The 13995-nt window shown below is 38.8% G+C and overlaps 1 protein-coding gene across 1 annotated transcript in view; it reads left to right on the top strand.

The window, feature by feature from the left end:
- Positions 1 to 13995, top strand: part of EIF2AK3 (eukaryotic translation initiation factor 2 alpha kinase 3) — a 79604-nt gene that overhangs the window by 8051 nt on the left and 57558 nt on the right. Inside the window, exon 2 of the mRNA XM_036751866.1 lies at positions 9493 to 9622. Within this exon, the coding sequence (XP_036607761.1) occupies positions 9493 to 9622 (130 nt within the window). The remainder of the gene's footprint in view (positions 1 to 9492; positions 9623 to 13995) is intronic.

The raw sequence follows: 13995 nt of genomic DNA, 5'->3' as shown, positions 1-13995 counted from the left end.
AAACATGACTGAAATGATTGAACAACCTCAATCCCTCCTCAGGCGTAGACCACTCCTGAAAGATAGTAACACACTTTTTGTATTATTTTACTTCCAAGTCCTCACCTACTAAATAAATATTGCTCTCTAAATCATACCTCCTTTATTTGAGTAGATGCCATCACAAGACTAGCCATGCCCCAAATCAAAATAGAGCAAAAGCCAAGTATCTGACTATAAGGTCAAATATTGCCAGTTAAATCATATGACATTTAAAGCAACAATTAAGTTTCACTTAAAGAAATATGTCAGGTCTTTAACATCAGTTCAGTTCAGGAATCAGTCAATAAACGCTTGTTAAGCACCTACTATGTAACAAGTTGGTTCTGAGGAAGGCAGGAGCCAGTCCCTGGAGCTTCCAATTGTCCTTTTTTGATTTGATTACTACCTATGTCAGAGTTTTGCCAGGAAGCTAGGAGATGCAGTGGATAGAGCACTGGGCCTGGAGTCAGGAAGACATGAGTTGAAATCTAGTCTGTCACCTTACTAGCAGTGTGACCCTGGGCAAGTCACTTAACCCAGTTTGCCTCAGTTTCCTTATCTATAAAGTGAGCTGGAGAAGGGAATGGGACACCACTCCAGTATTTCTGCCAAGAAAACCCCAAATGGAGTCATGGAGAGTCAGACGTGACAGAACAACACCACCTGGGTTTTCTGCAGTGGGATTAGTACCTTCAAGTGGAGAAGTCTGGAAGGGAGAGTATAACAATTCCAAAACCGAAGAACTGTCTGTTGTTCCACTGTAGCTTTGGTGACTTATTTTGGCAAACTGTCATTCAAGTAAAATTCAGTGCATTCTAGGCGAGGAACCACGTTTTGAAAGGATTGGCAGGCAGAGTTGCGACAGCAATTTAAGTGTATTGGGCAGCTTGGTGTTGCAGTAGGGAGAGCCCCGGGCCTGGAGGCAGGAAGACCTGAGTTCAAATTAGGCCTCAGACACTACTAGCTATGTGACCCAGGGCAAGTCACTTAAGCCTGTTTCCCTCAATTTCCTCATCTGTAAAATGAGGATAATAATGGCACCTAGCTGTCAGGGTTGTGATCCCAAATGAGGTCATAACTGTAGAGCGCTTAGCTCGGTGCTTGGCACATAACAAGTGCCATATAAATGTCAGTGATGATGACGCCAAGCTATACCACATTGCCTGGCTTTTCTTATTCATTAAGTGTCTTAAAAATAACCCTTTCACCCATATTTTAGACACTTCAAAATATGAAAAACTACTCATGGGAAGATGTCTGATGCTTTCCATGACTTTCAGCTTATTTTGTTCACTTTCCACCTTTGTTTGATGTTTGTTCTTAACAATTTGCTATCACATTTTCGACTTTGTTCCTGTGTTGAACAAGAGTATAGTTCTTTGTGGGGCAGCTAGGGGGCGCAGTGGATGGATGCTTGGCCCTGGAGTTCAAAGAAGCTGAGTTTAAATCCGGCCTCAGACACTTGATGACCCTGGGCAGGTCACTTTGACCTGCTTGCTTTGGGAAATAAAAAAAAAGAGTATAGTTCTTTACTGCTTGGCAGGAAGTACCTGCTCACTTTCCTGTTTATATTATTTTCCATTTTTGTATCAGTGTTCAAAGAATTCTGAATTGTGACATTGATTTTGGCCCGAGGTCATTTAACTGAGTTGTAACATAAAAATTTGCAGAAAGATGATGTCTGGAGCGATTTGTCCTTGACCCCCTCTCTCCCATTTTGGTTATGAACTTATATTTTGAGAAATGCCAAATTCATATTCCTTTAAAGTTTCTGTAGAATAATGGATATGATAATTTCTTTGACTTTTGATTTTTTACTTTTATTATCATAAGCTATTTAACTGTGCTGCCCATAACATTATGCTAGATTGGGCAGTCAGGTTATTCTGTTGAGTCCTGTTCTATATGCAGTGACATAAACAGGTGAATTTATTGTCCTGTTACTGTGCTGTCCCCCTTACTCCTCCCCCCATCTTTGTCCACAATGTCCCCTCCCTTGGAGGTCCTGCTCTTTCCCTCTGTACATGACCAAACCATCCTTGCCTTCCACATCTGCTGCAGCCCTGGGCAGCATTCTCGTCTTTGAACTCCAGTGGCAGAGGTCCTGTGGAATGCATGTGGCTCCTAACAATTTTTAATACTTGTATTTATGCTGGTCATTTTCCATACTCCCTTATGACAAAGGAAAAAAAAGAAAGCAAGCACACCCTGTGCTGAGAGGGAGGAGGCAGATATGTTTCTCATGATCTCTGGGATTTGCATGGTTTTTTCCATTTCTGAGAGTTCCACTTACTTTTAATGATCTTTTCACTTATAATGTTGAAGTTATCTGTATTCTCCTGATTCTGTTTGTTTCAGTAGCCATTGATCTATACCTGTTTCCCCATGTGGCTCAGTAAGCATTTATTAAGCACCTTCGATGTGCCAGGCTCTGCACTAAGCACTGGTGTACACAGAAAGGCAGGACAACAAGAACAACAAACACTGGTCCCTGCTCCCAAGGAAATTCCCATCTATTGAGGAAAATAGAGCTTCGAATAAGCGAGGTAAACTGGAGGTCATCTCAGAGGGAAGGCGCTCAGACTAAGGAGGAGTGGGAAAGACCTTAGCTGAGATTTGAAGAAAGCTCAGGAAACGAGAGAGGCTGGAGGTAGTTCTGGGTGAAGATGTCAGTTAGCAGATGGATGGAGTGAGTGTCTTGTCTGAGGAACACCAGGAAGGCCAGTGTCACCAGATTGCCAGTGTGCAGAGTAGAATAAGGTGTAAGAAAAGGGGAAAGGAGCCAGGTTATAAAGGGCTTTGAAAGCCAAACAGGATTTCATGTTTGATCCTGGAGGTAACAAGGAGTAACAAGAGTTTATTAAATGGTGGCGTCAAGGGGGGAGAGTGACATAGTTGGATCTGTACTTTAGGAGGGTCAATTTCCTGTTTCTCTGAATCATTTCTTACTGTGCTTGGGTAAGTCTGTTTGCTCTATGAGTATCTTCACCAAGGATGCCCTCTGATTCATGTTTAGATGATCCTCGTAAGGAATTTGTATAGCTAGGAGAATAGGAGCAGAGGTCAGTCATAGCTGTTTTCTTGCTTATCTTTAAAAAAAAAAAACCAAGATCTGAGTTTTTTTCTATACCTTTGATGCATTCCCCTAGTTTAGATACCTTGCAAAGGTCCCTCAATGCTTTCACTGGTCTTCTTTCTGTTATTTAATATAATTCTGCTGCTTCTTCCTGAGAAAGCTAAGTGAATAAATAGAATTCTAGACTTGGAGTCAGGAAGACCTGAGTTCAAATCCAGCTTCAGATACTTATTGATTCTGTTAGTAAGTCACTTAATTTCTGTTTGCCTCAGTTTCCTCATTTGTGCTGTGAAGATAATAGCAATGGAGTTATAAGGATCAAATGAGATAACATTTGTAAAATGTCTTGCAAACCTTAAACCACTATGTTAACTCTGGCTATTATCAATTTTCATCCTTGTTTTCTAAATTCAGTGCTATTTCGTCTTCTTCCATAAGTACCCTGGGGTCTGTGATTTTAGGGGTCCACATGGAAGATAAAGTTTGTTGTAACAGTTTTTGCAAATCTTGTCTCCTTTTCTTCTATGTAGTTTTTCTTTCTTTTTCATTCTTGAATTCCCTTGGGTTGACTTTGCCTAGTTGGTTGGTTTTAACCTATCACTGCTTTATGAAATAATACTGCTTGTAATTGTTCATTATCCTTCTTTGTAAAATTTTACAGATGGGTTTATTTTCCAAACTGGTGTTATCTTTAGCAGTCATATTTGTTTGGCAAGTAAGACAAATGTTTGCTTTCTGAGTTCTTGTAATAGTCAATTTATGTGGGTTTAACTTCTGGATGAAATTATAGTTGGTATCACTGTCATTTCTTTTGTCCATTTCCTAATTTAAAAATATCAGCAGCAGGTTTAATTCAAGGTTAAAACTTCTTAAATGCCATGTTTTTTTCTCATTAGTATTCTTTCTTGTTTATTATAAATTCCCATCTTAGCTCTGATAAATCAGTGGTCTGACTTGTTACAGAAAGCTGAATTAGGGATAAGAACTTCAATTCACGTCTAAAGCAGATCTTTCCTCATCCGGTAAAAAATAGGTAGTTTCATTCCTTGAACTGTTATTTTGAAGGCTGCTGTGCCCAATGCCTAACCATTCTTTTTTTTTTTTTAAGAAAGTGCTCATATTATAGAGGACTGAGGTATCTATATAACCCACAGGGCTTTGACTGCTTTCATTCTTTCTCCTGAATCATATTTATTTTCTTTTTATTAGATTATACTCTGTGAGGGTAGGGTCTGTGTCACATGTATCCCTCTCATCTAGCGCGAGTGTGGTATTCAGGGAGGACTAGCACCTCTGGTGGGAGGGCTGTGAAGCCTTTTTCAGAGATGCTCATTCATCTTTGGTGTCCACTTGCCATTCAACTCTCACCTGTGGCTCCAAGAAGCTATAGCATGTGCAGCGACCACTTCCTGGTAAAACCAGCTAAACCAGGTTGAGGGTAATTGATAGACCACAAAACTGTCACTGAATTTGGGGGATGTCTGCTCTAAGCATATGAAGACTTCCCCCAGTGCAATAGGCATATAAGAACAATTTGTTCCAACAGCCACAAAGGTGCCAGGAGCTTTGTCAGACATGGATGACCCAAGGTCATCCATTGTGTCCCAGCCCATTGCCAGTTGTCTTGACTTTTGTCTTGCCATTGGACTTCAGTGACTGCAGGAGAGAGAGTAAGACTTGTGACTTTGTGCAACTATATCTCACGTAAATCCAGTTCATGGGCAAGTCAAGACATTACCCCATGATGTTGTTGGTCCTCTTTAAAACAAAGGGTGAATAACATATAGCATGGTACATACCTATAGGTAGTGGATGTTTAGTGAATGCTTGTTGAATTGAATGCAATCCCAATATAAATCATCAGGTACAACCTTGACTCTTATTTGAACATTGAACAAACTCGCCATCCCTTGACTCACTTCTTAAAGAGGCCTATTCACTGAATGGGCATTACCTCACTCTAAGTGAGTACATGAAAAGGTCTTAGCCTAAAAGGGCAGGGTCTCCCATTGCATCCTGGGCCATCTCCAGTAATCCTGATGAATATTTGGTCACTGGACCCAGATGGCTCTGGAGGAGAAAGTGAGACTGGTGACCTTACACAGCCTTCCCTCACTCAAATTAAAGTCAAGTTTGAGTCGTGTCATCATTTCCCTGATGCCATGGTCCTCTTCCAGAACGAAGGACAAACACAACGACTTTGGGCAAGTCACTTAAGGCCTCTGGGGCCTAATTTCCTCATCTGTTAGATTTCAGGGGCTAGACTAAAGGACCTCTAAAGTTCCTTCCAGCATGATGATCTGTTGTCCTTGGTCCTTAATACATGACCTGACCTGCCTCCTTTCTGATCATATATTTTCTGAATGCCGCTTCTTTGGCCACTTGTGTGCAAGTGATTAGTGGAACAATGCTTCTTTTTCCTTTCATGTGCCATCCCTCTCTCCCTTGACCTATGGGTCACTCATGGATTAGTTTCTTCAGAGGTTAGGGCATTTCAAGGTTCATAACCATGTGGCACTGCCAGGTTAGTTTTTGTTTCTGTTTGTTTTGTTCTAAGGAGTAGGGCCTTTCAAGCCTTGCACAGTTTTCCACGTGCAGTCCATTCCACTGTCTTCTCCCTTCAGTTTTGGAATCAGCTAATTTCTGGTACCTGTCTCAGATATGTGGACTGGTCTTTCCACTATATGTCTGAACAATCGATATTTTTCATAAATTTCTCATTTAGTTAAATCCACTCTGGCCATTGCTGTTAGCTGCCCATAACACCTGTTAATTCCATTTGGCCCATGATGATATTCAAAATAGCTTTTTGTCAAAGAATTTGTTACTTGACCAGAGACCATGCCTGAGAAGATCCCATAAAAACACTTTTCTTTCATTAATTTTATTCATCAGCTATGTTGAAAATAAAATAATTTTGTTTAACAAATATTGTATAAGACGTTCTGCTCTGTTCAAGGACTACAAAGATGACAAATGACATAGCCTCTGCCTTAATGGAATTTATAATCTACTGGAGAGTTATTTCAAGTACCCAGAGGGCTGATATATGGTAGAGTTAATAGGTCAAGGAGATAATCAGATGAAGTGCCCTAGAAGAATCTAAAGAAGAGGACACTTTAGGCATTTAGCGTTTGTGGAATTTATTGGATTTGCTAGAAATTCACTGGCACAGGTGGAGGTTAGTGCTATCCAAGTAGCTAATCCATTAAACTTTCCAGTAGTGTGTCTTATAGCTAATTCATCCTGGTTCTCCAGATATATATCTCTTTAAAATGAAGGAGAATACTGAGCATCTTGTTTGGTTGAAGCAGTTGGCTAGTAGTGCCTATCCAAAAAAAAAAATATCAGGCTAGTATTTGGGTTCCAGCTGCTGGGTTTTAACAAAGGCTGGGCTGCTGGCCAGGGCATGTGGGGTGATGGGTCTATGCCATGGTTATGTATTAGAATGGTCTGCTGGTGCTAAGATTTAATTTTTTGTAAAACAGCTATCTGGTTGCTCTAGTTAGCCTAGAATTAAGACAGAAGTGTACAAAAATAGAGGGATAGAGATTGGAACTGTGATTTCATTGGTGTGAAACTCCAGGTTTCATTGGCTGGGAACTCCCACATAAGGAAACTGCCTCTATCCATGCAGTTCCTGGTCTTTTTGGCAACTGATAATTTTAAAGCAGGGATGGGGAACCTTTGGCACAAGGCCACATGTGGCCTTCTAAGTCCTCAAGTGCGGCCCTTTGACTGAATCCAGACTTCGAAGAACAAATCTCCTTAATAAAAGGAGACCAAGTTTTACAGAACAAATCCTTTTATTAAGGAGATTTGTTCTGTGAAGTTTAGATTTAGTCAAAGGGCCACATTTGAAGACCTATCCCCACCCTGGTTTTGGAGAGTTGCCTGCTCTCCAGAGCACTGAGAAGTTGAGTTGCCTGGGTCCACACAGCCAGTATATTGAATATGTTTCAAAAAACATGCAATTTCTTAGCTTTACTTTTTATTTGTCCATGCTGCTTAGATTTACAAAACACAATTTTACCTTCCTCATTTTGTTAGCTAGAATAATTAATCTCATAACTGTAGAAATAGATTGCAGTTGAGAACTTGACTTAATTTTTCAGGAGTTTTTTTTTTGTTGTTGTTGGGTTTTTTTTGGAGGGGAGAAGGGAAGGCAATTGGAGTTAAGTGACTTGCCCAAGGTCACACAGGTAGTAAATGTGTCAAGTGTCTGGGGCCAGATTTGAATTTAGGTCCTCCTGACTCCAGGGCCTGTGTTCTACTCAGTGCACCACCTAGCTGCCCCTTCTCAGGAGTTTTAAGTGATAAATAAGATGCTTTTTCTTTTCCTTATCTGAATACAGAATTAACTTTTAAAAATGAAATAAATGTTTTATTTTTTGTAGTTAATTAGAATTACATTCATTAGTGTGAAGTAAGAGAATCCAAAGCATCTAAGAAGTAGTTTTTAATCATTTCTAAAGAGAAAGTAATACCACCAATTTTTTGAGGTTTCTGAAAAACCCTCAGAACATGAAGCTGGCTAATAGATTAGGGGAAAAAACCCCAACTGTTAGGCCAGTCAAAGTTTTGCACTGTGGATTTCTTCTCTTTTTTTTTTTCATAAGGATAAGAAAGAAGCAGGGAATTTGGAAAGTCAAATGGGAGTGTTTGCCCAATAAATTATAAACAGAAAGTAGAAGATTGGGTTAAATGAAAGTTTCTAGCCAAAGGGAGGCTAGGATTTTTGATCATAGTGATCCTGCTTTAGGAGCCTTGCTTACTGTTTTTTACTCAAACTTATGGAAACCTTAGTTAAATTAAGTAGTGAAAGATAAAAATAGATTTCTTTAAAAAGATACCCAGTTATACCCAGGCATTAGTGTTTCTTTAAAAAGAGATTTAAAATGATTTAACTAATTGGAAAATCACGCTCTAATTTTTTATTCAACCACACCCAGAGCAGGTGTTCAATGGAAGTTGGTAACAGAATTACTGCTCTTGATTTGAGATACTAAACCCCCGAACTTCACCGAAACATGTACATAAGGAGAATTGCTATGTTTATATGTGGAGATTATAGTCTACCTTATCCCCTTTTGAGATTGGTAAACTTTGAGTGCCAGAATATTGTCTCTTTTTCATTGTGAAAACCCTTTGAATAGTTGGAATAATGCCATGATTCCAGTAAATTACAGTTAAGTGTTTCAGATTGCCACATGTATTCTGCTCCAATAAGTGACATGCTGGGAAAATAATGGATCTTTAATGTACTGAGTGAAATAAAACTGAATTGATAATACAAAATTGCCCCCTTTGGTTGGTTTGGGGGGTTAATATTGTTAGTTGGGACTGAATTGCCTTCCTGTTTCTAAAAGTTGGAGATTTGAAGATCTTGTAAAAAATCCATATATAAATTTACTTGGTTTATTCTTGAGGAAGGTGCATTGAGGACATGCAGGGATTTTTGTTGTTGTTGCTCTTGGGTTAAGTTCTGTTATTTGTTTACCTGTTATTGGTGAAGTTTATATTTTTCAGAAAGGAAATTAAAATGTTTTGTAGGGAAATTAACCTCTTAATTAGAGAATTAGCTTTTCATGGACAAGGACAACTTTGAAGCTACATGTTGAATTTATTATATACTTAAGTAGAAAACTACATAATAGAGATCTGCAGTTTTAAGTACAATCCTCTTTTCTGTTCTACGTATATCGAAATGCCCATTTTATTTGATGTTCAGCTTCAAAATAAATAAATCTTTGAAAAGAGAATTATCTTCTGAATCATACTCTGTAAGATTTTTGGAAAGTGTGGATTTGTGGAACTTACTATTGAGATTATTTTATTTTAGAAAAGGATATGAATGGAATATTTGCCAGATCATTTTTTTTTTTACTAATGGTTGAATTTGCAATTTTTGCAACAAATAAAAAGAGGGCAAAATTGTTGCAAACTAATTAGAAAAAGTGAAAGAAAAAAAATATTTACCTCTCCTTTTCATAAATGCCATGCCTTAATTCTAGGCCATAAGTCCTTACCCCAATTTTAGGTCATAAACACCTGTCTTTATTCTAGCCCATAAGTGTCTGTCTTGGTCCTTGCCTGTGAACCTCTTTCTTGATCCTGGGCCATGAATGCCTGTCTTGATTCTGGGCCTGTCTTGATTCTAGGCCCATCTTGATCCTAGGCCTGAGTGCCTGTCTTGATTATTCTGGGCCATAAGTGCCTGTCTTAATGCTAGGCCTGCTAGAATGATCATATCCCTGTTCTTCTCTCTTTTCTCTCCAAAGATTCTTGCTTTCTATCTCAAAATGGACTTGGTAGAATTGAGAGTGTTTTTATTTATTAAATGTCTTCTTGGTAGTGCTTTAAATTTTGACTGGTGACTGTTTTTAAAATTATAGGTCATTGGTGATTATCAGTACGTTGGATGGACGAATTGCTGCCTTGGATCCTGACAATCATGGTAGAAAACAGTGGGATTTAGATGTAGGATCTGGCTCCCTGGTGTCATCCAGCCTCAGCAAACCAGAGGTGAGACTTTTTTTTTCTGCTAAATTTTGGTCTAGTTTTTTTTCTTTTTTGCAGTGTATATGCTGCTTATTAATGTTATCTCGGGGCTTCTAAGAACCACATCTGTATTAGAACAACAAAACTCTTGAGTTTCATTAGTTAGAAATCCATGTTTTATAGCCCTATTGACAGTTCTCTATATTTCTCACAAGCTCCTCTTTATTCCTTACAATATCATTTCAGAAGAATCTGTATTTCTTTCAGAAGAGCAAATTAAGATTCAGAAGTATTAGGTTTTAGCCCCTTCCTCCTCTTCTTCTTGAACAAGTCTTTTCTTTGCTTGTATCAGTCACTCTCCTGACCCATGTTATTGCACATACAAAAAGTCCACCCTGACCTAGTAAGTGAAGATGAGCAAGTAGTAGCTCTTATCCTTGTGATTCCTTCTGTTGGCACCCAAAGTGAGGGCTCTTATGGGTCTTCCTGCAACAATTTGCAGCCCTTAAGTTAGGGGGTAATTTTAGTTTTCCCATCTATGATTTTACTCCCAAATTTTCAGATTATTGACTGGTAAAAAGTAAAGAGTGAAAGCCATCTGCAGATACAAAGCTCTGAGAATGACCTGTATACTTGTAATTTGGGGGAGAGCAAAGAGTAGGAGAAGAGACTTTAGCTGGACCTGTGAATCTGTCAGTATAGGGAACTCTGTGTGTGTGGAAATTTCTTCAGCAATCCAGATTAGCAACTCATCTGCCATTTATAGTCTTAGAGAGTTTCTGGAGATGGTGGTGGGGTGTGTATGTAACACCAAGAGGTTAAGTGATTTGCCCGTGGTCACACAGCCTGTACATGTTTCACTCAGAATTTGAACCCGTGTCTTCTTGAAACCAATCCTGGCCAAGGATCGTTCCCATTCATTGGAAAGCTACCATCCTCATACAGCCCTATAGAACAGGATGTAGGACATGATAACTCTGGGAAACTCAGCCAAATTTTTTTAGCCCCTGGCAGGGATGTCCTATGGAATCTACTCCCAAATACATTTCTTGCTTGCATTCTAACATGTAGCTCTATGGTGGGTGGGAAGCCATGCCAGATTTCCTGGAGACCAAGCTCATGTTGGGTATGCTTTTCTATGTTAACTTTAAGTTGTCAAGCATTTTGATTGTAAAGTGCATTAAGATTTTCAGATGCTACATGCAAAATAATTACAACTAAATCTGATTTTATTTGGATTTCCTGGGGTTGTGTTTGGTTTTCTTTTAAGCGAGACTTAAGAGATGATCAGCAAACATAGGAATTTGCCCCTGCTAGAAGACTGTAAGCTGCTGTCCACCTGAGGTAATGTTGTAGAGTGGTGCAAAGCATGTTTGTGTTTGCAAACCAAGAATGTGCCTAGAAAAGGAAGCTGAGCTGTTTGTTTGCATGAACTCAAAGTGGACCCCACATACCCCATATCACCAACATACTTGTGTATGTGTGTATTTAAGTAGGAGAAACTGTGCATGTTCAGTGGCTCACTTTCAAATGTACCTCTATTAATTATTTTTACTACAATAAAATTGCATCTTCCCCATCTTCCTTTGTCTCACCTTATCTGGTTTATCTAAGCTATTTTGGATCCACCATTCTACTCTCTCACATATATAGATTTCGTAGAACTTGGGAATTTTATGCATGTAGGAAAGGTCCCCACATACCAGTTTATGTAGCAAGAGGCCCCCTCACTACAATAGACAATTTCAAACTCTTGTCTAGATGGATAATGGCCCTGAGGTAATATTTAAGATAATTTAGATTGTCATATTCTGTCCTTCAAGAAGCAAAAATGAAAAATCTGAAAATAATAGGTTGCCTGTAATAACATGGTAGGTTCCCTGTCTTTATTGCCCCCCTCACCCCAATCCCAAAGGCATTTGGGTCCCCGCCAAGGACCTTGAGATGGCAGCCTAACTGTCCTGTTCTTCATAGTCATAGAAGATTATCAGAAGCAAACCATGCAGGTTTTCAAGAGAGGCTCAGGAAAGGAACTCTGATTGGGGATGCTGAGATTGGGAGATAGAAGAGGTTCTTGGCCAGGTACTGGCTGGATGAAATGGAGGCTGAGGTTTCTTCTAATCTAGGATCTGTGCTTTTTGAGTTCAGTACAACTATTGTTAGAGCTATGAGAAATTGTAAGAGTTTAATAATAATAATAATGATAAAATTATACTTTAAGGTTTGCAAAGCACTTTACAATGAATTTGTAGTCCAGTGTAGGAGTTATATTTAATGAGAGCTTCCTTTCTTTGCATAGAGATCCAATGATCTGGGTTTACTTTGTTCCTGGCCCATATCCTTACACTGTTATCCAAGAAGTTTTTATTCTCTTTCGAGTTTCACTTTATCCCTGGTGTACAGAGTTTTCTCTGTGACACCGCTGACTGCTCCAAGATACAGCAGTTCCCATTTTTACCCCCCATTTGCTACACAGAGGGCAGTCTAGGTGGTGTTCCTGGACCAATTACCTCAAAAAGTGATCTTATTGTCTCTAACTTTTACTGAAGCAAATTCTCTTTTTCACTAACTGTTATTTCTTGTGTTCCCTTTTAATTTCTGAGATCCCTAGAAACCTCTACTTCATTTTCCAGCTGGTGAGGCCACAGAGAAAAGCAGCTTTATTTATCCATTACCACTTAACTCTTGACATTTAATACTCTTAATTAACATCTATAAATATTGGCATGATCATAAATATATCCTTTGAATACGTAGAATGGGGGGTGTGTGGTGAGGGTAGCTTCTCAACATTTTTCCTTATTTACTTTACATGAATGATAAGACTTGTTGGCTATTCCTGATCTGGCCAGCTAGAACTTTGAAAGTTCAGAAGGAATTTTGCCTTCCTGCATTGGATTACAAGGAATCATCTCCCAACTCAGTTCATCAACCTCAGTAAAATCTTCATTGAATATTAGGCACTGTGAAAGAACATTACACATGGAATCAGGAGGACCCCAGTTTCTGTCTTGGCTCAGAGTATTACCAGATGTACAACAATGGGCTGGTCACTTAGTCTCTCTAAGATTCAGTGTCTTTAAATGGTGGTAGGGATAATTACACGACCAATTTTAGGGGCTTGTTGTGAGGAAAGTATTTTGTAAAACCTGAACATCTCTCTAAATCTGAGTCATGAGTCTGGCCAATCTATTGCCATCCCTACTGATTTCTAGGGCTTATGGACTTCTAGTGGCAGGCAATCATTTGTGGCATATTGAGGCCATCTCCCTATTATTTAGGTACTCAAGGACCTCCCTGGATTTCCGACCTTGCTTCAGCCAAACTCAACTACTTGTCCCTTATGCTTGTCCATTGCTTTCCAACTGCAATTTTTTTTTCTCACTCTGTTGCCTCTGCCTGAAATATCCTTTCCCTCCTTCCTTCTCTAATTTCTCATTAAAATCTTCCCCATTCTTTGAGGCCCAATTCAAATGCCACACTCTCCATGAAGTCTATCCTGGTCATCTGGATTTGGAAATAATTGTTGTTTCCTTGGATCTTTCCTATCACCCTCTTTCTATCCTTCTTGTGCCTTTTATCCTATTCTGCATTATGGTGATTTTATTGTTATTTCATGTTTATGTATCTTGCACTTAGTAGACACTTATAGATATTTGCTGAATTGAAATATATACATAAATTGAGCGCTTTCTGTCAGATTGTGAACTAATAAGGCAAATAATAGAGACTTAATGACTTTTTAACAACCTGCCTCAGGGCTTTCCATATAGTAGCTTAACAGAAGGGCAGTTGGATGAGAAGGTTGAAGAAGAGGCAAAAGTTTTTTGGTTTTTTTTTTTTTTAGGAGGGACTAAGTGTGGTTAGAATCACATGTGTGCTTTTTGATCAAAGAATGCCAGGGTTTGAAGAGTAATAAGTAAAGCTGTTTTGAAAACTTTAGTAGAGAAAAACCTGGAAAGACTTACATGAACTGATGCTGAGTGAAGTGAACAGAACCAGGAGAACATTGTACACAGTAACAGCCACATTGTGTGATGACCAACTTCGATAGACTTAGCTCTTCTTAGCAATGCAAGGATCTAAGATAATTCCAAAATACTCATGATGGAAAATACTATCCATATCCAGAGAAAGAAGTTTGGAGTCTGAATACAAATCAAAGCAGACTATTTTCACTTTTTTTCTTTTTTGTGGTTTTTTCCTTTTGTTCTGATTCTTCTTTCACAACATGACTAATGTGGAAATATGTTTAATATGATTGTACATGTTTAGCCCATATCAGATTACATGCTGGAAGGGAGAAAAAAATTTGGAACTCAAAATCTTATAAAAGTTAATGTTGAGAACTATCTTTACATGTAATTAGAAAAAATAAAATACTATTAAGGGGGAAA

Source organism: Trichosurus vulpecula, chromosome 3, assembly GCF_011100635.1.
Source record: "Trichosurus vulpecula isolate mTriVul1 chromosome 3, mTriVul1.pri, whole genome shotgun sequence".
Taxonomy (NCBI): domain Eukaryota; kingdom Metazoa; phylum Chordata; class Mammalia; order Diprotodontia; family Phalangeridae; genus Trichosurus; species Trichosurus vulpecula.
This window is presented reverse-complemented; position numbering and strand designations above follow the sequence as displayed.